A 24,733-nucleotide genomic window follows, 5' to 3' on the forward strand; every position below is an offset into this window, starting at 1 on the left:
GTCAACATCTTTTTTGTGTGTGCTACTTTAGGAGCAATATTGTGCTGCAGTTCTCTTAATTGGTCAGTCAGTGAGACTGCAAATGAGATATCCCTAAGCTTGTCTGGAAATTACTTCTTGTTGATAGGTAAAGCATGCCTAGGATTATTGTATCACCGATCACACTTACCTTTTGTGCTTAAAAAGTCATTTGTAGCTATAAATTCATGCTGTGAGATCTAGTTTTGTATTTTGCAAGTTGCATGTCATAAAATTTATCCATTGTGCAGCAATTTCAATTATGTTTTGGGATCATTGGGGTTTTCTGTTATTTTTCTTTAATTTATACAAACAGCCCATGACACTTGAGTGAAATAGGTCAGATTTGTGAACAGTGTCCTTAGACAAAAAAACCTGCCATTCTCTCTCCCCGCAGTGCTGGTATTAAAAGTCACTTTGTTGCTTAGTTCTGCCAGAGGCATGTTGCGATCAACTCTGGCATGAAGATTTCTTGTTTCACCTTTTTAGAGTGCATCTTTCACTTGCAATACCCGATTTCATTCCTGAGGTCTGCATGATGCCCTTATCTTGGTCCTTGCTCTATTTTAACTCCCTGTGTGGTCTTGCCTGTTCCAGATGCCATTCTTTGCTTGGAATGCAAAACTTGTGGGTTTTGAGAATGGTCACCAAAATGTCTTCATTCTTGCTAGCTAGTTGGCGGACTAATATCAGGTGAATGTTCCCTAAAAGAGAAATGTTCCCAACAAGTATAGGACTGATGGGTGATGTTTCCAGTGTCTGTCTCTCTGCTTTCTGTTTATTTTGTCTTCTGTCTTAACTTGCTCAGCCACAGTTCTTAATGCATTCAGATTTCTCTTGGTAAAAGCTCAATTTTTTATAACATTTTTTAAAAAAATAGAAAACACTTTTTAATTTGCTTTTTCAGCTCTTCTTTTGTGCGGATTGTAACTGCCTTCAGTCAGGAAGAGTTATTTTGAGTTTTGTCCCTAGTGTAGTGTTGATGCGAGTATTATCATGGCTCTTTCTTGTGTACATCAGGTTTTCATTAGACAAATAAAGCTTGAAGTGCTGTTGACCTGTGCAATGCTTTAAAAATTCTACCTGGAGAGCATCAATCTGGTTTACTCAGTGGAATGAGTCAGTGTCATCAGCAAACTTGTTGATAATTCCTTCATAAGATCAAACAGTCAGAACTACTAGTATCAGCAGTGGACTTGGGAGCACAACATAATAATTGGAACTGGTGAGTTAGGAATTAATTTTGACCCTAAGGCTGATGTCCTAGGAGGGTTTTTTGTCAATATATCTGCATTATGAATTTTTCTTTTCCTACAGAGGCTTAGGTAAAATAAAGTTAAAATCTTTATTTAGATGCATCTAGAATTACATAAGCTTTGAAATGTTGAATTTAAAACAGATCTCAAACAAAGGTGACGTGTATCCTATGACACAAGATATGTGAATGTAAATTGCACGCAAGAAAATGTTACAGGCGCTGAACAGCAGGAATAGTTCTACTGATTTGTCATCTTCACTTTCAGCTGTCAGTCCTCTATTTGTTCCTGGAAACAAAAATAAGAGAGCTGGACACCAGCATGTTGCCCAATGCAGCAGTTGTGCCCTTTGTAGTTGCAGTGCCTTCATTCTTTCACTGCTCTTTTCTGACTGCAACAAGATGAAAAGTGGGTGAAAATCCTTTTGAAGAGCATTATGAGCCTTGTAATGTTTCTGTATGGCATCAATGAAGTCCTTTCTAGTTCTGCTAAAAATCATCTGTACTTTACCGCCAGAAGGCAAAGAAATAAGTATATAAAAAAAATCTTACTAAGCTATATATAGGATGTGACATAAATCCAGCATAATCTGATGACATTCTTGTATTCCTTTTCTCTAACTTCCTTTTGCCACCTTCTATGAGTAACTGTCTTCTGTATCTTGCCTGCCCTTTATGGGCTGTCTCCTGCTTTGCGATACATAAACACATACTGCCACGTTTCTTCTAAGATCACTTGCTGTTCTCAGTCGTTTACTGCATAAGTTACGTGGCACAATATATTCATATGTCTGGGAGTATGACAGCTTGCTGTGAGCTGTGTTAAATACAAATGCAGCACGTGAATGTGATGCAGACTGATACAAGCAGCAAATCACAGAATCTAGAGGTGGGTAAAACCTGCTAGGTTTAGTCTAATTTCTCTAGTGCTTTGTTCTTTATCTTATCTTATTTTCTTATACTGTTGTTTGATTTTAATATTCTTAGGTGCCAGCATGGCCCAGCGTTTCAGTTGTCCCAAACCTTTTTCTAATGCAGCATCTCTCCTGCAGTTAGTATGCAAGCTTCCTTCCTTATGTAGTGCCCTGGAGATGACACTTGTCTTCTCTTTCCCTTCTGATCTTTTTTTTTCCCCTATTCTTGTTTCCTTCCTGCCTTTCATCTTCGTGGTCATTACTGTCTTCATTGTCTTTTTCCAGTTGATGGTTTTTATTCTCTCTTCTCTAATTTTTTATTTTTTATTTTTTTTACCCTAAGAAACAGGAAGCATTCTTGCATCTTTGGCTGATTATGTGAAGGATGGTCATATATGGATTACATGAAGGAAGGTCTTTTATGGTGTAGTCACTTATCTGATTGCTCTAGATTTGGGAAAACAAACTGGTTGTGGTTAGATGCAAAAGCCTGGGTCTGCAGCCTGTGGCATATGTACCGTAGTTGTAACTACACTGGGGAGCAAGGATGTATGGTAGATAGTTTTCAAAAGTTGCCTGCTTAACTAAGGAGTACGTAGGTGTCGTGATGGATCCAGAGTCAATATAGCTGGTTCTCTTTTCATTGTTTATTTTCTGATCTGTGCACACCCGTTTTGACAGCCTTTGAGTGGAGGCAAAAGGGCCTAGGAATGAATTGGTGGACACAGCTGCGGACAGGATTGTAAGTGAGACCGTGAGCGTATGAATAGCAGAATGTTTTTATGCTAAATCCATGTCTTTTTTGTGTAATTTGTAAACTTTCCAATTAATAGTTTGTTCCAAGATTTCAAACCACTCTAATTTATATAATTTGATTATATGCTATATGTTATTTTTCTCCCTCCAGGTTTGTAGAGAAAAGATGTGAATTTCAGTATTATTATTTCCAACTTTATGCAGTCTGCTTGAGCTCTTGTAGGAAGGGCTGTGGGTTTATCTTAGAGCTGGGGAATACTGATTGTCTGTAGTTCACCCCGGGGGGGTGACCCAATTGTGGTATTTATGTTTTTTCGACTGGAATATCAAAACAAATCTGTGCTGTCTTAACAGAAATGTCATGATGTCAAATGGATGGCTCAGTCCCTGAATGGAGTTCTCTTTTAAGAATGTTAATGACTCTGATGGGATGAGTGGAAAGCTTAGTCCAATGCCTATATATATTTATTTATTTTTTCCCCTTTTCCTCTTCCTACAGGATTATTCCATTTAAAGGAAGTGAAAATTGAAGTTTTCTGAAAGTTGTACTCCTTTGGTCTCCTGTCACCTGTGTTGTGGCAGCTGTTTCATCATCATAAAAGGCTGAACTTTAAGAGCTTTCAGCAACAGAAATTGCCTAAGTGCAGAGCAATAATATTTATTAGTCTAAGCTCATTACTTAATATTTTTGTAGAGCTTTTATAGAATCATGATTTCTAAGCCATATTTTTAGCATAGTTACAGGATCATCTGTGCATAATGGTCTTTTTGCCTACGTGATACCAGAATAATTGTTTTTACAGCCTCCTCTTGAGGTGCAGAATAAATGATCATTGTAAACCTTTCTCACATTGTCATCTTTTAATCTTGATCCAATTATTTACACTAAGCAACAAGATACAGGGTGCCACGGCCCAGACAGAAAGGAAAATGTATTCCTGTGGCTTGATATTTTAAAATCCCTAGAAGAGGACAAAGTGTTTTGTTTGGAGAAAACTAACAAGAAAAATGATTCCTTTCCTGGACTTATATTTGACCAGTAAATGTGAAAGAAGGATTAGTTTATAGATTAAGAAACAGAAAAGTTTTTCAATTTCCTTCCTGTCTCAGCAGCTAAGCTTTCCCATTTGAGTTGTCTGTCTACATGCCCTAGGCTTGTAAGGATTCCAGTGTGTCTTCATCATAGCTGCAGGGAATCAAACTGCACAAATCTAATTGTGGGTTCAGGTCCTTACTTTGTTGTTCCATGCTGCCCATTAATGTGCATGTACTCCACTGAGACCAGTGTCTTTGAAAAAATAATTTACTGCATGCATTCATATGCATCTTCCAGTGTAATATAATAAAATAAACATGAGGAACTAACCTCTTTAAGGGTGGAGAGGGTGATATCCATTTACCTGGAAAGCAGGGAGTTGGAAGTTATGCACTGTGGTTTTGGACATATATTTTATTTCTCATTCTTTTCAGAGTGAGTGAAGAAAAGGAGGTGACAGAAGAACGACTGAAAGCTGAACAGGAGTCATTTGAGAAGAAGATCAGACAGCTAGAGGAACAGAATGAACTTATCATCAAGGAAAGGGAAGATATCCTTTAAAAATATGTGCAGGGGCTCACTGTCTGAAATAAAAAGTGAACTACAGAGAAATAATTGTTCTAATTTATGGCAGAGGATAAATCTGCATGTGCTGCCATTCAAAAGCAATCAGAGAGATGACTTGTCAGCATGTGATGCTGGTTCATTTGAGCTTAAAACTGCCATCCAGCTGCTCCTATGATGTTGTTTTGCTATGAAATAGGTATTTGTCAACTAAAAATTACAATAAGGAATTTATGCATTAAAATACGGTTATAGATTTATTTTTTTTTACTTAATCTTGTTAGGTTGTTGTAATTGAGGTCTGAAACTTGCATGCTATTCCAGTATTCTCCGTGTCCAGAGAAAGACAACTTATACTGAAGGCATTTAAACTATATATATGTACTAGGAGATTTAGCCAGTTCAGACTTTTTTTGGTGTAGCTTTTGTTTGTTTGTTTTTATATAAAGTCAGCTGATTCTCTTGCAGGCTGTGACTTCCATATTTGCTAAGCTGCATATGCTTAGTCCCAGTCCTGGAATATCACATGCAAAGTTGAAGTTGGAGGACTTACAGTTTTCCTTCAGTGTGGTGTGATAGATCTTTACAAAATTCTTTTGTTCATTTCTCTTCCAAACCTTTGATATTGATGCTTTCTTGTTTAATTCTTCAGAAGGGTAACGGTTGACTGCAGTGGGATATGGAAGAGTCAGTGCTGCAACTACAGTAGAAGCAAATAGCACATGGTTGATCAGGAGCTGTATTTCAAGTAGGGAGGATACTAATGCCATGTTAAAAAGCATTGATGAAACCTAGTGTGCAATACAGTTTTCAGTCCCCAGTCACACCTTGTTCAAGTAAAAAATGGAGTTAGTGACAAAAGTTGTGGAGAAGGGCTACTTAGATGGTGGGGGGCTTGGAGAACCTATTATCTGATAAGACACTAAAGTTTGTGTGCGTATGCTTATGAATAGTAACTGGCCAAATAGAAGTAGGTCGAGATAGTGCTAAGTTGAATAGGGGGAGAGGCAGTACTGAGACATAAAGGGGCTCATCAATCTATAGGCCACTGTTGAAACAGAAATAAACAGAGATAAATGGTCCACAAACTTAAACATGAAGTTAGAGGAGGGTTCTTGAAAATTCGAGCAATCGTATTTCACAGTTTAGCACTGGAAAGCTTAACAAAAAAACCAGCCTTTTTTTATGGCAGAGCTTGGTTGGCTTATGAAAGGAATTCACTGATATGTTGTTTCTGTCAGCAGGGGATTGCCCTTGATGACCCGGAAGATCCCTTGTAGCACAGCAGCACTTATATTGATAGAAAGAATTTGGTCTGTTTGTACTAAATAATATACATATCAACAAGCTTAGCCAGGCACGGAACAGTTCCTGGAAAATATTAAAGCTGATGTATTTAAGAGCCATTAGATGTGACTACAACTCTTTTACATTAATTTCACTGAAGTCAGTATTTTGTTGTATATTACATCTTGTGTATTCAGTCAGCTTATGAATGTGGGTAGGATGTATGTTCCTGATTAATATTTTTTTAATTTATGCACATAAAGCTTTCACTAATTCATCTGAGGTTTATTTGGCTACTGGGAAGCAGGCATGCTTGCTTGGGTTTTTTTTGTGGTGGTTTTTTGTGGTGTGTTTTGGGGTTTTTTTTGGTGTTTTTTGTTTTTTCCTTTACTAGAAATAGATTGCACAAGCGTGCATACTTTTTCAGAAGTCTGGTAGACATGGCAGAAGGTTAATGCATGCAATTTTACACTTCATAAAACTCTTTAAAACCGAGAAATAGAAAACAAGGTTATAATTTAAAACTATATAATTTTAACTACTGCAATACTTGTCTATCATACATGAATGATTCAAGATCCTCAATGTACCTCTGATCAGTTAATTTTTTATCTTAAAGCTTGTTGCAGAGACAAGAAATGGTAGAAAAGACTTGCCAAAGTTGAATACAGATTCTGGTTATTTTCAAGTACAGCAACATGAAATTCTTCAAGTTCTGAAATGCACAGGGTTCACTTGTAAATAAGATATCAAGAATATAATACCATAAGAAAAACCCTTCAAGTCTGGTAAAATCAATTTTACTTACTTCCCCTGCCCCCCCCCCCCCAAGCTAATTTATTCTCTACAGAATTACTTTATCTAGCCCAGTATTTAAAATTACCCTACGATAATAAATCGGTGCTTCTGATGTAACTGCAGCTATCCAGTGAAGTGTAATTTCAACTTGGTGAAGGCTTAATTGGAATAGCATGGGGAGTGTGAGGGGTTTTTTTTTTCAGCAACGTGTTTTGTTGTTTTTTTCTTATTAAGACTCTTGCAGCAAAGATATGCTTTGTGTGCTTGAAATCTCTACTTTAAAGGCAAACTTTCCTCATTTTGTAGTGGTACATTTTTATTTTTTTTTGAGAAGCTATCCATTTGTATTCATTGCTTATGAACTATGACAGAAGCTTTGGGGAGTAGGGAAGTAGGTGTTATGCAGTGATCTCACTGCAAAACTTTGAGTAATTTACCAGTATTGAAAAAACAATATCTGTCTGCAGCGTAAACTTACGGTTGCTTTGGAATTGGTCAGTGCTGTCTGGGCAGGGAACAACTAAAATTTCATGCAGAATTAAATGTCAAATCTATTCTTCCATTGCAGTTGAAATTTTGAAATTTGAGTAGCCCTTACTAGGGCGTACAGTTAATGCAGGACAACCCTGATGAACACACTGTGAATCATAAATAGGCCAGCCTGTTGTCAGGGTTGCCAAATACTTATTATCACAGAATTAAGGAAAAATTAGGGATTTCAAGTAGTTGTCTGGTCTACTTTTTCCCTAAAGCAGTATCATTAGACCTGTCATATTATCTCATAATTTGGTCAAAAGTAGGTATTTTGGCTTAGTTTTTCACAGGGCGTTCCTGCTTGAAACTGGCTACTTTCAAAAGAAACTTATCTGAAGTGTTTCAACCAGTTCCAAAACCAAAAGAGGATCAAACCTTTATTTTGTCTATAATAAACTTTTGTAGCCTTTTTTCTAAACTGTTCTAGTTCTGCTGTTCTTTGGAGATGTGATGCTTAGTAGTGTAAGGTATGCATGCTGTGATGACGTCTTTTGCTGTTCTTACTAAAATCTGCCTAATTGGGCCAAACTGGAAAATCCAGTAACAAGTGCTCCCATTCTTTTGATGCCCTCCAGAATGAAAGCATCTTATAGCTATAAGGATGAGAAAGTGGTGGAAAAAATTAATCTTCTGACAGGGAAGATTAAGCAGGAGTTAGAGGGGAAAATGTAGAGTGGAGGCTGTACCGGAGAAGTGAGAACTAGAACCTGGCTGGAAGGAAAGACTTGGAAAAGGAGGTTGGGCTGGATGTGGCTGATGTGAAAGAAGTAAAGCCTGTGACTGATGAGTTCAAAAGTGTTTGGGATAAGCAGTCAGGGTTAAGGAAGAGCCAGGATGGAGGCAGGCGGCCTGGGGTCAGGCAGCTGATGAAAGCAGGGATGTGTCTGCTCAGTGTATTATAGCACCCTCCAAACCTTGAAACGGAATTTGGGACTAAGCTTATGTGAGAAGGCTCACCATGTGTAACTTACCTCGGTGTCTTCCTTAGCGTCTGCTCTTAGTATTTGTCTTTGCTTCTGTGTTCCCAGATCATGATGGATACATACTGGGTGACTGAACTGTGCTTCTAGCAATAATCTAAACTCTGGCATTGCTTTTGGACTGTTTGACTTGCAACTTCAATGTTCTTACTTTTTGCTGTTTCATTTGCATTTTCAGAATAAGGGATAAGCAGTAGGCACCACGTTATGCTCTTAGGCTACTTGCGCTGCCCCTTCTTCCACTTCTGCTAGGAGCTGTTAAGAGACAAGTTTATGGCTTTCCTTTTTTTTTTCTGGCATATTTTCAAGCACCTATTATTAGTTTAGGTCCCAAATATCATTTAATTTAAGAAACGGGAAAATATCTTTTGTAAGATGCCCCAGTACTGTCATGATAGATGTCTTAGGAAAAAGATGTTAATAATGAGATTATTAAGAAACAAATACTACCTTTATTTCAAAGCCCAAAGAAATTATGTTATGGTCTTTAGCTTTTCTTGTTATCATCATTAAGGATTTTTTCATCTAAATTTGATGGTATTGCATAAATGAAGAAGCAAAACCAGCCTTAACATTTCTGTGAAGATTTATTAATTAGGGAAGTTGAAACTTCTTAAAAAAAAAAAATTGTTATTGAATTCTAAACTATGCTGAAACTGTCATTTTGGAGGCAAAGAATAGGGAGGTAAAAGGGAAGAAAACATTATGTTTATTTCAAACTTTTTTTTTTCTTTTTGTAAATTTAAACTCCTCACCCCTAGTAAACTGCTGTTTTGGTTTATATTTAGAAAGTACCTGGGTTACTTAAGGTTTTTGTTGGAATTATTTTCTGACTGAACATGATCTGTTGATTTGAAGATCCAGTCAAGTTCGTACAACAAATCCCATATGATTTACTTGATTAGCCTTAAAAATAATCACACACTATGTTTACATATGACCTTAATATTGAAAATTAGGACTACTTAAGTTGATTTTTGCATGCAGTTAACATGAGTATTAATTTAACTAAAACAGTTCATTTGCAGATATTGTTAGTGAGACATAGAATATTAATTTGCTGGAAGAATAATGGGATTCTTGTAAGCATTATCTATAGTCTTTAATAAAACGCTTTTAGTTTTGCCATAGTACTGTTCATTATGTTACTCTTGCATATACTCATAAATTAGTGCTATTTACATATTTTCTCCTTTTCCCATCTTTCTGTATTAATGTAGAATTAGTATTATTTTTCAGAAGAAAAATAGTTGCTTACTTGCTTAGTGCCAGAGAACAAAATGATAGAAAAGCAGGTATCAGAGTACTGAATTTACTTGTTTGTTCTGTCATACTTGCTTTTCTCTATAAATGTTGAATTTGCTTTTCTGAAAATGGAGAGAGAAATAGGCACTTTTTCTGTTTCCTGTCCTTTTTTAATCTGACCCACCAAGCTGTCATCACAGGTGAAGAAACAAAACAAAAGGTCTTGGATAGAAAGCCTTTGGCAATGTACTTTGTTGAATGTGTGGTGCTTGTGTCCTGCTTAACAGATAAGTGTGTGCCTCCCCAGGGCTGCCATTTGCAAAAGGACAGTTAGTCTGAACTCTCAATGCCAAAACAGAGTGTCACAGAGAAATGGGGTATGAAAATTAACAATGTAGTTAAGCATGTATATATGAAAGTTGGATCCTGCCTTGTTGCCTCTGCCCCGCCCCCCCACCCCCCGTCAAAATAATAAAAGGCAAGAAAATTTCTATATAGAGAAAAATTTGCTGTTTGCAGGAAACTCATGCCTCGTGCTTTTGAAAGTCAGGGTATTTATTTAAAATTCAGTAACAATTTTAGAGTTTAACTTTGGCTAAGTCTAAGGGTGATTTTTGCTTTTGTTATGGTTTCTGTAATACGGTTCCTGATAGTGTAGTTTCTGACAAGTTAAGAATTGAGGGATTGGAATGATCATCATAATTTTTCTTTTATTTCTCAACTTGGCTCCCTCAGCTTAAATGTTAAACTTTTCTCCCTTCCTATTTTTCATATGTGAATGCATACTGTATATCTTTTTGTGAATCATAATTTGTTTGAAGGAATGTGAGGAGAATGAAAAAATAGTATTTTGCTCTTTTCTTCCATTTTATCCAACTGCTTCACTCTTTGAAGGTGTTTCCCTTACTGTTATAGGTATCCAACTAGTAAATGTTTCTAAGCAACCATTATGGTCTATTGAATAAAAGCTAAACTTATTAAAAAGTCCCTAAATATTTATACACTATTCTGTAACAGCAGTATTGGCTAAATAATGTATGTATTTAAGAACTTCTTAAATGTAGAAGAGTCAGTCAAGGACTATTGGGTAAATAAGATATTTTGAATTTTTCATGAACTCTTAAACTAAAACAAGGTGAAACGTATTGTAATGTTGAGTGTTCAAATGGATCAATGACTGGAGATTTGTTTAAAGCTCAGCTTTCTATGTTTAATCCTAACTAGTGCCTTAGAGCACAAGCTAGCCATATTGTCCATGTTATGAAATTATCCAGAATCAACAGGCAGCATCTAAACAGTCAACATCATCCTCTCTAGAGTATGAGCTAGATAGGCTTTTTGCCCTAAAACGTCACACTCGGTGCAGGATTATCTGTGAGGTGGTACTGTCAATACAGAAGTACAACTGTGGGATGAGAGTAGCAGAGTTGCTTTGTAATTTATACTGTGAAGCATGGAAAGACGTTGTTCTGTGTGTGGCTGACTGGAGAGAAGAAAGACTTTCCCACCCAGCAGCTCTGGTGTAGAATTTTGGAGACACACTGAGGTGAGTGTTGAGGGCTAGTAGCGTTCTTGCATTTCCTCTGTTTCGTGACATTTTTATACTGTGGTGATCTGTTCCTGTTGGTACTAGAGACTTGATGTTTCTGAGCTGCAGTCTTGCTGGCTAAAGAGCTAGACTTCTCTTCTGCCAGGTTGTTGATAGCCACTGGTAGGTATAGGCTTTGCAGACAAGCTGTCTTCTAGCTCTGGAGGATGAATGGTATCTTAAGCACAGACATGATATTATCTATACTAACTATCTGGTGTGGATCTCAGAACTGGATGTGACGATTAGCTGCCCCTGTGTGAACTTAACACGAGAGATGTGTCATTAGAAATGCAGCTTCAGCCATGGCAATCTCATATATCAACATCAGTCACCATAATGAAAAAACCTGAAGTAGATCAGGTAAAAGGTATTTCTCTGTAGAAGTCAGGTTGGTGAGAAGGGCTGTGTCTCAAGTGAAAGGCAGATCTTTCTTTTTTCAGGCACTTAAACTGACCAGGCTACTTACCTGACTGAATTTGGCCCGTTTTTGTGGCTATTGCTGAAACATTTGGCTTTAGGCATGTGAGCTTTCAAAGTGATTTTTTTTTTTTTGAGTTAAATTTTCCTTTATGACATTTGGCTCATTCAGAAACAAAGACTGAGATCTCTTAAAAGGAAGCACAAATGGGAAAATGAGATCATTAATTGTTGAAGCTGGTACTGTAACAAATTGACTAGAAATGTGGATTCAGAGAAATTGATGTACTTTATCCTTCCAAACTAAATGAATTCTCCATCTGCTTCAGCTTCTCAACTATAATAAGGACGTTGGGCTGACTCTGCTATTGGTTTCTCTGTCTTCCTGAACTATTTTGGAAAGTTTAAACATTTCTTGCATGATTAAATACACTTTCAATAAATCAATCTCATAATAATTGTTGTTCAGGAGAGTTCATTATTCAGTTTAGTCTTTTAAATTACTGTTCTTCTTTAAAGGATTCTTCTGACGTAATGGCTTCTGCTAAATCCATTTGCCATGCTCTGGCTTGTAATTACTTTAGATTTGAAGAATAAAATGAATGGCTTTATTATTAATCAGTAGCAAATTTGTCTTACTGTTTTTAACCTTAGAGTGGTCTTTGCTCATGAAGTAGTTTTAATGGGTCTGGATAGCAAAACACTTCATACCTCTCTTTCAACAGCAATTTAGTGAAAGGAATGAGATAGTTTTGTGTTTTTTCTTCTACTTCCCACCCATCAAATGTTTGCCACAGTGACTGTCATCACAGGTGTGTTGGCTGTTGTATGCTGTCAGCTGCTGGCCCACTGAAAAGCTGGTTTTGCTACCTGCTTTTAGATAGTAGATTTTTCAGGCTGGGGTAGCCTTTATTTTTGCCTTATACTGTGGAGAGTACATTGCACTTAACCATAGCATTAATATAACATTGGCTCTTATACTGGACATTGGCCTATATGAAATTTGTCACTCTTCATGCATGGTGAAAACTTAAAGTATTTCTTTCCTCCTTTCTAGGAGGAGGGTTTCATAGTTCTTACTGATGATGATATTGTAGTCAGATGAGTTATGAGTCTATGCTGTGACTTAGTAGCAGAATGCCATCTTGGACTGAAGTTTTATAGCACCTGATACTGGACAGATAACTGTCCTATGTAAATCTTGTCCATTTGGCATCAGTTCTTTGTCAGTAGTTTCTCGTAAGGTTGTGCAAACTCATCCTTAATTTTAAACTGCCAGTCAATGCAAACTAATATAAAAGCATCTTCAGCCCTGCTAAACTTCTTAGGATCTACATCTAGTGGATGTTACATTAATATCTCATTTTCAGAGATTGCTTAGAAAATGAAAGTGGGCTAGTTGTGGAGTTACAGACATTCAATAAATCTCAGCTTTTAATTTCTGTAGGGATTCATTGTTATAACAGCACTGTGTTGGTTTTGTTTCCTCTATCAGTTGTGATGTTTAACCAGGGCTAAGAATTTTTGGAGTAATGCTGAGGAATTGGAGAAAACATGCAAAGAGAAATGAAAAACATCCTTGAAGTCTTAATTCCATGGCTCTCTAGGAGGTCATTTAAAGTGTAAGTGTAAATCTGGATGGAATTTATCCTGGTACAAGAACTTCATAGAAGACTTCCATCTGTACCTTTTATCCTTAATTCTGTTTGCATTACACCTTCTTGCTCTAGTTTCAGGAATTGTAGTTTTTCATTTCACATCGATGTTCTTCAGTTCACATACTAGTGTGTATATGTTTATTTAAATGTATTTTTAATTGTGAAAATGGTATGTATTTACTGATGGCAGTATGGTCACTTTCATTACATACACGTTAAGAGTGTTACTAAAAGGTTAGCCCCTTCTTGGGACAAAAAATACCCCAGGGTTATAGCACAGGGAGTACAGTTGTAGTAATAAAGATTATGTTGCTGGTAAGTTCCCCTCAAGGCCCCATGATGGTAATACCCCTATATTTTGTCTTTAAAGAAAACTGCTGAGAGGCAATAATTTTTTTTGTATGTGTCCCATTTTCATTAATGCATGGTAATTGATGGAGTTGCAGTGACTTGTAACAGTAATGAGTTCTAAACATAAGAATGCACTCCTTTCTAATAAGTGAGCACTGCTGGGGTTTAAAAGCATACTAAATCAGTTGCTTTAGTTTGAATTTATTAGTTTTTTTCAGCATTAGCTTTAATAGTAGTTATTTACATAAGCGTACATCCCATTAACCGCCATCAGGGCTGGAAAACATGCTGAACTGTTCATATTTTCATATAATTATTGAACATAATGGTTTCATTTGCATTTCTAAACAGTGATGTTTCTGTCAGGCTTGGAAATAGTGTCTTTACGCAGTCCCTATTTCACATCCACTTATTTGACATCGTTAAATTTTATGCTAATGTGCTTCCCTAGAATATCATCAGTAGGACAGATGCTTGTGCTTTAATATACAAATCAGAGATGCTTTTCCCTCCTCCCTCCCTTGAACTGCAAAAGAAATAAAAAAGCATATCTGCACTTTTTAGATATAGTTTGTTTCATTCTAAAGAACCTGTAAGAAATGAAACTTAGCTTTCACCCCTACTAGTCACTTCCAAATGTTGTAACAGATACCTTCTTTAGGAAGAATGGGAGACTATCCTCTGCATGAAGAAGTAAGAGTCTTCTAAAGTTCAAGGTAATGATGTGTTAAAATAAAGATTGTAACCTTGACGTTGTCTCATGTTTGAAGCATGGAGCCTTATACAGCAAGTTGCCTATCTAGGCAGTGGTCCATGGACTGGCTTTCCTGGCAGCAGACCATTGCTAAGAGAAGATTCAGGAAGGGAGCAGTTTCAGCTGCTAGACTCGGTGCTTGTCAGCAGAAGTGAATTTGGAATTGTACATTGTCAGGATTTTAGTTTTACATTTAAAATAGTTTTTTTTTGTTTTGCAATTTTGCAGACAGGCAGAGGTATATGAGCCCTTGCTAACTAAGTGGGGATGGTGGTGGTTGTATGATCAGTGTTGCTTTGATTTTTTTATGTGTATGTAAGAGCTTAGATACTTGTACTGAAGTTAACAGTGGAAGCAGAGCATCAAAAACCTAAGAGATAGTGCCAGTAATTGCAGTTCTGAATGTGGTAATGACGTAATATAAATAAATAAAATCAGCAGCACCACCAAAACCACACTGCTATTAATTTCATTTTTAAATGGAAGAAAATGTTGCATCTTGTTCTGTATGAACTTTATCTTAGGATGACTTGCCTACAGTTGTAAGTAGAGTGACAAAGGTAGAGCGGAAGTGTGCAACATACAGCATATGGTTGTGGTCGCAGGAAAACATAAATATTGAGATATATAGTATGTTGCTTACAAGCCAGACTTGACCAATGTGAATGAACATGGAAACCCAGTGAATCTCCAGCGCAGTTCTGTGCTTTTACTGGCTTACCGTATGCGGCATTGGGAACTCTGCTGTCTTCTCTCCTACTTACCTATTTAAAAATTTGGGGTACTGTTTGCTGACCTTTGTGTGACATGAAAAGTTAGCATGTTGCTTCGTTATGGCATTTCACGGACATCCTCAGCCTTGAGGAATACAAACATTGTGTGTCTCTGAAAATGTTAAATAAAACCAAAAATGTTAGGGTCAAGCAAAAGACTGAGAGAAGTGTGTAACACACATTTGTCATTTTCTTTGTGTTTTATACATAAATGTTAAAAAATGCCTTCCTTCTTGGGCATGTCATAGAAGAAGGTTTGAAGGGGGCAGTTAAATGGAAAAGGGTACTTGGACTGAAATGAAAAGGCATATTTTATGCATAAAGGGCCATGTGAGCAAACTGGAGATATACTCTGATGGGTCCTGGGCTTATGGTGTCTTTAATTGTAGATGATTAACAATTTGCCGGTTGCTTTGCAGACAAGTATAGAGACAAAAATCCCTGCTGGGAAATGCTTGCAGTCTGAGACCTCATTCTGGTCATGTGTGTACAGCTATATTTTAAGTCACAAGAAGAAGAAATATTAAAACAACAACAAAAAATTTGCTTTTATTATCTCAGAACCATTGGCTTTTTGAAGTATTTCTGTTACAGTTTTGAGCTTGCAATAGTGCATGCAACCACTTTATAGGAAACAGTTTGGAGCAAGGTGCGTTTTGGTAAACCTTTTATGCAGGAGTAAAATAGGAGACAACATAGGGGTAGCAATTGGTAAGATGTGCTAATTTCAGCTGTGAAGTACTGGGAAATTTAAAGAGAGTACCTCTGGCATGCAGAGCAGACTGTTGTACTAGAGATATTCTGATCAGACCTCTTGTCAACTTCTCATTTGAATCCTGAAAAGAAGGCGCTAGGTAATTGGCAAGTATCCTTATTTTAATATGCAGCCATAAAAAGGTAAAGTATGATGATTTTTGACATCAGAAGACTAACATTTTACCTTTAAATAAAATATGATTAACTGGTACAGAATTAAAAGTAATAGAACTGAAATACTCAAACTATGACTCTGTGGTGTCAGATTATGCATCAAGTGTGACAGTTTAAGTACTGAAGTGATTTAAAAATGATCCAGCTGGAGGATGTATATCCCAAGTATCTAGAATAAAATAGAATAAAACAATAGTGGTGGCTATCAAAACTTTCTCAAACGCTCCTGGCTTAAGGAACCAGGAAATCAAAAAGTAGCGTTGTGACTGCATCCTGCCTGGTGCCAGTGCAGGTACAGTGAGGGAATAGTTGGCATGCTGTGACAGCATCCTAAACTATGATTTTTAAGCCTGCCAGATGATGATTATGTTTAAACTTAATTGCCAGGCCAAGACTATTGCTTCTGGACTCAGCTACATTCAGCAAGGTTCAAATACAATTGATCTACCAATGGGTCTCTTTTCAGCAGTTTGCAGTCAGCCAGGCTTCTTATTATCTCTGTACAATTTCATTTCTGGTAGATTGGCACGTTTTGATAAATGAAACCACATATTTACCGTCTGAACTGCTTAGTGTTACTGTTTGGAAATCTGAAAATGCCATTGTGAAGGTTTGTCATTTAACTTCTGCATATTTTAAGTCCTTGTTAGTAAAATGAATTTTTTTGCCCACCTAGTAGTTTGGTAAACTTAGCTTGGAATTTGACAGTGAAGTGGCACCTTGCTGTCTTCTGAAGTCCTGTAAATGAAGTTTGAGTGCTATTTGGGCATTTAGTAATCTTCTTGTAGATGTTGTTTTCATCAGGTTTGTGCACATAAAGCTACAACACCTTGAAATTGTTTATGAAGCATCAAGAGGAGGAGTGGAACATGGCTCATGTTCCAAAATGCAAAAATAAAAGAAGTGGTAAATAAAATGTGCTGTGGTCACAATAATTGGCAGGTCTAATTTCGCTTACATCCAGGGAACAGGATACTGAAGTAAGAGGGTGTTGCTTTCATGTAGTTACTTCAGAAAGCAGAACTTTAGTAATTATGTAAAAATGTGAGCAAAGCACTTAACAGCCTTCGTAGTATGTGAACTCTTCCAGTTACACTGCTCAGACGCTTGTATGGATTTCTTCATATTTCATTATCTTCAGGGAGAACTTTTTCGTTGCTATAAATATTGGTAGCCACATTGATGAAAGATGCTTAGATGCTTATAAAGATATTACTCACCATCTCTTAACAGTGCAGAATAAGACTCAAGCGAGCACAGCTTTTAATGTCCAGCTGTCATTTCAGGTAACTGGACAAGTCCTGTGAGGCCTTACTGCTCTGTTTCAATGCAAATAACCATATTTAGCTTGCCAATGCTCTTTGCTTTAAGCTGCCAATAAATCTACTGAATAAATTTGTCCTATGAATAGAGGAAAATTAAAAATTAGAAATATGTTGCTAATTATCTGCAGAGAGAAGTTATGGGAGCAAGTAATATAAACTTACCTTCAGGATGAAGTTTGATTGTGGAAAGGATTGCATGGTATTATCTCTAGTAGTGTCAGACTAGATTTGGTTGTCCTGAAAAGCTTCTTGATTTCCCCAGAAAGCCATTTTGGTACACTGCCTTAGGTACATCTGTTGTGATGTCTGGGGACCTGTGCACAGCCCCTGAATCCTAGTTGATTTTAATGAACTGGTTATATTGAACTTGTCTTAATGTTGACAAGGTTCTGTTGTATACTACACTCCATTTTTGGGAGACAGCCACAGGACAGTGCAAAGAATTTAACAACAATATGATTGTATTGTTCTGACTGAACAGTGAATGCAACAGATTCTTCTGGCTCATCTGCAGGGGACAGATGACAATCAGGAACCTTCTGTCTCTCTTGGACAATCCTCATAGCATTATTTCTGTTCATAAATCTGTAGAGATCTGCCTTGGTTCACTTGTGACTTCTCTCTGCTGTGCCATTTTTTGAATGATCAGTGTTTTAAAAGATCCTCTAACGTTTTTTTCGACACCTTTTAATTTCCAAGCTAGACACAGTCACAGCTAGCTTAAACACGCTTGTTCTTGTGCCAGTGTTTTGCTTAAATAGATCTTCCTTCTATTTAATGTTTACAGAGAAGGGATTAGAGCAATAGACATTCCTGCTCTCAAAGGGAGAAGAGAGGACAAGGTCAGAGAAGTTTCACTTTCAGTTGGATGCATGTTGCATGAATGATGGGAGCAGCTTGACTTCTGGATTAGAACAAGCTAGAAATCTTGGTGAAATGGTATAAATCTGAGAAGAATTGTATGACTGAAAGATCAGGGAGCTTAGGAAAGTCAGAACAGTAATATGTACTAAGTGGGATTTGTTTGTTTTTCTTCCATATAGAAGTTTGCCTCGATAACGTTCATCTTTGCAAAGCTACATAGTGAAACTTCTGGTTGGTGTTATGGAAAGTTCCCAAAAGTCAAAGGTACATATGTCCTGGTTTAACCTAGCAGGCAGCTAAACACCACACAGCTGCTCACTAGGAAAGAAATTAACTCTATTCCAGCTGAAACTAGGACAATGTAAATGCTATGATAAAAGGTTGGCGCTTTTAAGTAACTGAGATGACTGAGCAGACAAATTATGGTACGACTTTAAATGGGCCTCTTGACTTCCACCATGGCAAAGGTGTCTTGTCAATTCTTCTTGTTAGGAATCCTGTTCAGTCTTGCTTTATCAGCCCGGGAGGCTGTGGAACACCACTGCAGGTGTTCTTTTGGTAGTTGTTCAAGGGTATAAAGCTGTTGTGAATGGTTTAAATTTGGAGAGAAAAACATCATGTAGCTAGATCTCTATTAGCTGTGTAGCTACTGGTGTCTCAAATCTGATAATGGTGCTGCCTACAACAAAGTCAGGATTTACTCCCCAGCATCATGATTTTTTGCTTTTAAATTCCAATAATAAAGTAGAAGTTTGGGATCTTGATCTGCAGTAGATTTATATTTCATGTAATGCATCTAGTGAGTCACGTATTTGCTTTTTACGTTGTGAGTTTTCTTCCACATACATGAGGAAATAAACATGTGGCTGAAACCATTCTGAAAGAAAATACAGAAGAATTGGCTATTAGTTCAAAGTTGCTAAATGCAGTAATTGGGTGTTTAGTTGAGCTCAGTCTCTGTCTACATCTATCCCTCTTGGGGATGATTTGCAGCCCTTTCCCATTGGCATGTCTGTTTCTCTTTGTAGACGCTGAAATAGATTCTTAGCTAATATTTAATAAAAAAAAATATTGAAGTTCTGCAATGTATCTTACTGAAAGAGTCATTATTTTCTCCTGCTGCTTGAAAATAGATACAGTATGGGTAACTTGCATTGTGGGAGCTTTGGTTTGTAGTTCACACTATTCACATAAAATTATTGTGGGCATGCTGAATCAGTGGTATTTTGTCTCCAGTAAATCTTTTGGCCTCCAGAGCAACCCAAAATATGTTTGTGAGCTGTAATAACGGGTGGTTCATTCTCTTCTCCTCTTTTTATAATACTGGATTGCTTAAGGTGTTCTACTTTCTTTTTCTTTCAATGTCAAGAATTTTATTTTAATAGGACTTCTGAAATCTGGAGACTTATGGAAGATTAGTAAATCTGCCAGAAGTTTATATTTATAAGACTCATGAGGAATATATGAGATTATACATAAAGTTAAACTCTTCTTTACTCTTTGGATCTGCTTGTTCACATGTTTCACATGTTGTGAAACTTCATTCACTGCGAAAGGAGTTTTCAGTTCAGGAAGACAGTATGGTAGCCATATTCTCTGAATTTTCCTGGAAGATAATTAGTCTAACTGTTTTTAAAGTGTGTTCTCTAATGCGGATCTATATTTCAATGCTAGATGTTTGTTTGAAAGGGTTGTGTTGTGGATTTGCTGTAGGTTGACCTAGTGAGGCCAATGTGTAAATTACTGTATTTGTGTCACTTATCTATATTTTGTATATTTTGGAATTTAACATCTAGTTTATTAAAGTTGGCTACTTGTCATTGGAGTGAAGAACGTTTTTAGTCAGGAGAAGGGTGTAGGAGAGGAGCAGGAAGTTTCAAGAGACTTTTTTGAAGCCACGTAATGGCTTTTCTTGTCACTTCTCTTAGTGAAGCCTACAGGAGGAATTCTGCACAAGACTTCCTAGAGTTTCTTTGGGTAACTGCATCATGAGGATAAGCAGTCCTCTCCCTTGTGGACTGCAGTTATGCTGTTATGTCAGATGAAGAGAACTAGGGGTGACCTCTTGCAGTTTCTACTCCAGATGTTCTGTCAACATCATGCATCTGGACATATATGTTTGGGACTTTCTCATATCCCTGCTAAATAAAGATAAGCCATGACCCATTTACTATCTCTGCAGTCTAAGCTGTGCTGAACTCATTGGAGAAATGTGTTGGAGCCTGATTTGCTCATTCCTTCCCTTCACCCTTGGTACTGTTTCTCTTGCCTACCTTGATCCCAGCCATGTCTATGTTCCAGCCATATGGGTGGGTCTGCAGTTGATGTGTTCAGAGAATGCCTTCTGTGCCTGTAATGTATAGATGTCCAGAAAGTAATGCATTAATCAGTCACAATGCAAATCACGAGTGCAGCACATGGAATCATTCCTCTCTACTGAGGATACTTGCCTATAAATCGATGTGAATACACACAGTATTTCTTTTTTCCTGCTCATCTCCCACTTTTTGTCAGTCATGTAGTGTTGAGTATGCAAAGAATTGAGAAACTGTCGTGGATGAGTGATTTAGATCACTTGAAGAATCTCCATCAAAGTTATTAGCAAAAGTGATTTTAATATGATGTTGTAAAAGTGCGACTTAACAAAGTTCGATGGCAAGGTTCACTCTATTTAATTTACTACATGGAAGAAACATACAAAGGAAAATCGAGTTACAGTTGAGCTAGAATGGTTTATACAGAGACTGGAGATGCAAAAAGGTAAGGGAGACCCTGCCATTGAGTCACTAGGTTCAGAGTGGATCCCCTTGCTTTCTAAACTCCTCATAGAGCTTAGGTGTGGCTAGGTCCAATCTTAGTCTCGTACTTGGTCAACTGTTTATGTCTAATGGAATTAATACAAAGGGTAAAGAAAACCTCCCATTGAGTCATGAGGTTCAGAGTGGACCCCCTTGCTTTCTAAACTTCTCAGAGAGGAGTCGAGGTGCGGCTGGATCCAGACTTAGTCCCAGACTTGGTCAACAGTTTATGTCTAATGGAATTAGACATGTGGATTTCACTAGTATTAATTCAGCATGCTGTCAGTCACTTACTGAGGATCTGTTGCAAATAAGGGGTCTCTCCACCTTGGGTAAGGAAGGATCTCTTAGTCTCAGGTAAGGAATCTCAAACCTTGAGAGGTGTCCCTGCTCAAGGGGAGGGTCTCCTGGCACGCAGTCCAGTTGCAATTCAGGGAGCACTCAAATTGGGCTCATCCAACAATCTGTTGTTGGTAAAAGGTCTCTCTGATTCGAGAGAAACCTTGAGAGGCGTCCCAGCTCAAGGGGAGATCACCGCCATGCAGCCACACTGCCTCACAGGGAGAGCTCAAGGGCAGGTCACTTAAGCTGTCATATTTCTGGGATAAAGTGGTTGGCTCATAGTCAAATTGCATAAAATGGGAAAAGGTACGCATGAGACTTCTTGTACCTGCAACTTTCTTCCTTGATAAATGAGTCTTGGAAAAAACACCTGCTATTCATGTGTTAATCACAGGATTGGTGTTCCAAGCTTATAGGCATCGGTGCCCACTTAGGCATTCTGCTCCTTTGTGGGTTTCCTAGAGGCGTTCTTGGCCTGGCTGTGGCTCAGGCCTTCACCTCCTTTGGAGCCTATACAAAACTACTGCTAATTTGGTTAAGGGCGTCGAGTGTATCTGTCACAGAAACTATGAGTTAGTACTAGCCTATCAGTATTAGATATATTTCCCCTAGAATTTGTTAAAGTTTGTTATTCCCCTTTCTTGAATTTCAGTTTTATCTCAAGGAGAGTAAGGCTTCTAGAGTTTTTCTAGATTTGTGGGTAATGGGCAGTAGTTCTTCCATGCTTGCAAACTTTCATATCAGAACTATCATTGTCAAAGCACTTTATTTTTTTATAAAGGGTTATGAACATAAGTGTTTCATGTTTACAAAGCCAGTTGGAGAATCAATTGTAATATCAAGCCTAGTGCCGAGGCAAGTCTATGGTAACAGTAGAGTAATTCAGTCTAACAATTTCATACGTTAAGCTGCACTGGATGCGCATTAATAAAACAGATACATAGAGGGGATGGTGTCACACTGCAAGATATTTGTCTGGTTGTTTTCATTGGCTTGACAAAACTCCAGTATGAAAAGTACAGAGCATGGACAGACGCTGTAATGAACTTGCATAGTGAATCATCTGTTGGAATCCTAGTCAGCTGGGAACAGACTTGCTGACAGACATGAGACTCTTACTGTAACCACGTGGTGCTTTATCTTTTATTTAAAATTCATTTGGCTCCTTGTTCTTTAAGTTTAATACAGATGTAGTCTCCATTGCCACAATGTCAATTTTGCTATAGTTTTATCACGTGGTGTGTTGAATGCTGTATGCCTTGCTCTATGAAAAGGATGTGTTAGGAGTCTTGGAAAACTCAGTAATGCTGGAAGACAAATTTTGACTGAGATTCCTTTACAGAAGGAGTTTCTCACAGTTTTTATGGTCTTGAACCAGCAATGTTTTGGTGAAATATACTGTTATGTGCAAAAATTACAACACAATTCAGTGGTTAGACAGTCTTGGTGCAGTGCTAGTAAATTGTTCTTAGTTGATCCTAACATTATATTATGGTGCATCTTGAGTGGAAAAGGAAACAGTTTCTTATATCTTATAGGTTGTATTCTTTGATTTTCAATTATTTTATAGGTCAGGAATAGAAAACTGTTCTGTTAGCCTTTTTGTTTGTGTAATATTACTAAGCCAATGAAAATACAATAACAGCAAGCGACTATTTTTTCACTTAGAGATGATAAAAATTTTAAATATCTGTTTTGCAACAATTGTTAATACTTTGAAATTCAATTTTGTTCCACTAAAATGTATTTCAAAGAAATTTGAAGACTTCGTGATGCCGTGTTTTGGTTTTATGTTCTTTCATGATGTTGTGAGAGATGCATGTTGTGATCCTGCTATCGTGATGATTGTCCTCTGTCTGACATAATGGAAGTGATCTATTTATTTTTTTTAAAAGTGTGTCAGTCTTCCATTGCAAAATACATGGTATGTCAGTACTGAACATCTGTCATCCTTATAAACTTTCAGCTACTGCCATATCATTATGACTTTTTTTGTAATGAGCAAAACATACAGTTTCTATATGTGGTGATACAAAGTCTCAAGTTCAGTTCAAGCAACTGAACACATGATGAAAAATGAAAATATCCTTCTCCTTTAAATAGAGAAAATTTTCTTAAGTTTCAACAGGTTGGTTGTTTTTTTTCCTTTTTTCTGGTGGAAAAGTGGTTTTGACAAGATGTAGGTGTTACACTAGAAGCATACTTTCAAAAAAAAGAGCTGAAAGAGATCTTTAGGCATCCTGTTCTTTCCCAACAGAGGATGGATCACAGCCTGCCTTTCTCTCTTGCTTCTAGTTCTTTGCCCAGATAACCTGAATTTGAAGTTTAGATTTTTCATTCCAATTTGGAGGCTTTGCCATAGCTGTAAGCCTTTCTCTGGGCTAGGAATTTGCGTTGTTTCTCACAACAAATTAAGATTTGCAGTGTCCACTGCTGATGAGCCTTTCAAGGTGTCACAGGTTTGCTCTGTCCTCACTTGTGCTTTGTGAAATGCATTGCAGTTTGGGTACATATCCCACAGATTTCTGGCAGAGTTCTCAGAAATGGTGAAGTTTGGCAGATTTCAAAGGGCCATGAGTATATTGTGGGGAAAGTGGTGGGGAGGCTGGTCGGCATGAACTACAATGCCAGTAAACCTTTAACTTAGTTGACATTAATACAGCCTGACTGAAATAGCATTTAGAGTTAATGAAACTAGTTTTAACAGTATCTGCAATGCTTTCTGTGTGTGCACGTGTGACGTTTTACAAGTGCATTGCAAAGACTGAATTGATTCTTAGAAGAATACATTTCTGTAGTCTAGACAAGACCTAATAGATCTTTTTTCCTAGATAGCAGAATTAAGTTTTTCTTAATTTTCTCTCTTGATTAACATCCTGAATGGGATGAGGTTTCTACTAAATGTCTACTCAAAACAAGCTTAGAGAAAATGGAATGTCAGCCTTTAAAGTGTCACTTTAGTATGGTTTAACATGATAGGGTCCTAAAACTCTCCTAATGGTATATGTGCAAGTATGGGGCGTGCATGCTTGCTGTATTTGGAATCAGTGTGTGCAGGAAGTATATTCACAAAATACTGATAGCACCATGCTGGGAAGAGTGCTTGGAATAAGGAGCACTGGCAAAGAAAAGAACTGACTGGCAAACCCAAGATACAGAGGTGGATGAAAGGCGAGTAAATATTCAATATGGAAGGTTAAAAAGTATCAGACTGCTGGGACAAAGAAGTATATCCCCTATTAAAGGGGAAAAAATATATTTCTCATAAACAATTTGCTTACTAATATTTAGATTTTATAAGGGAAGTAGTGCAATTCTAAAAAATATTTATGCTTTTAGGTGTGAAATGGAAACAATTTCCTTTGTGTGTCTGTGTATGTGCACAAGCACTTATATTATTCTAACCTTTTTTCATAATGCTGAATATGTTTTTAGTACAGAAGATACTCTAGTTTTGGTAAGTCGATTTTTTGTCTATCCATAAAATGCTGACTTCTCTTTTGTGTCTAAATACTTGACTGATTATTGAATTCCATGCATTTA

The 24,733-nt window shown here is 37.2% G+C and overlaps 1 protein-coding gene across 1 annotated transcript in view; it reads left to right on the forward strand.

The window, feature by feature from the left end:
- Nucleotides 1-24,733, forward strand: part of KIAA1328 (KIAA1328 ortholog) — a 160,219-nt gene that overhangs the window by 15,647 nt on the left and 119,839 nt on the right. The window contains exon 5 of the mRNA XM_010561111.1: nucleotides 4,414-4,529. Coding sequence (XP_010559413.1) covers nucleotides 4,414-4,529 — 116 coding nt within the window. The remainder of the gene's footprint in view (nucleotides 1-4,413; nucleotides 4,530-24,733) is intronic.

This window comes from Haliaeetus leucocephalus, unplaced genomic scaffold (genome assembly GCF_000737465.1).
Source record: "Haliaeetus leucocephalus isolate CR32 unplaced genomic scaffold, Haliaeetus_leucocephalus-4.0 Scaffold142, whole genome shotgun sequence".
Lineage (NCBI taxonomy): Eukaryota > Metazoa > Chordata > Aves > Accipitriformes > Accipitridae > Haliaeetus > Haliaeetus leucocephalus.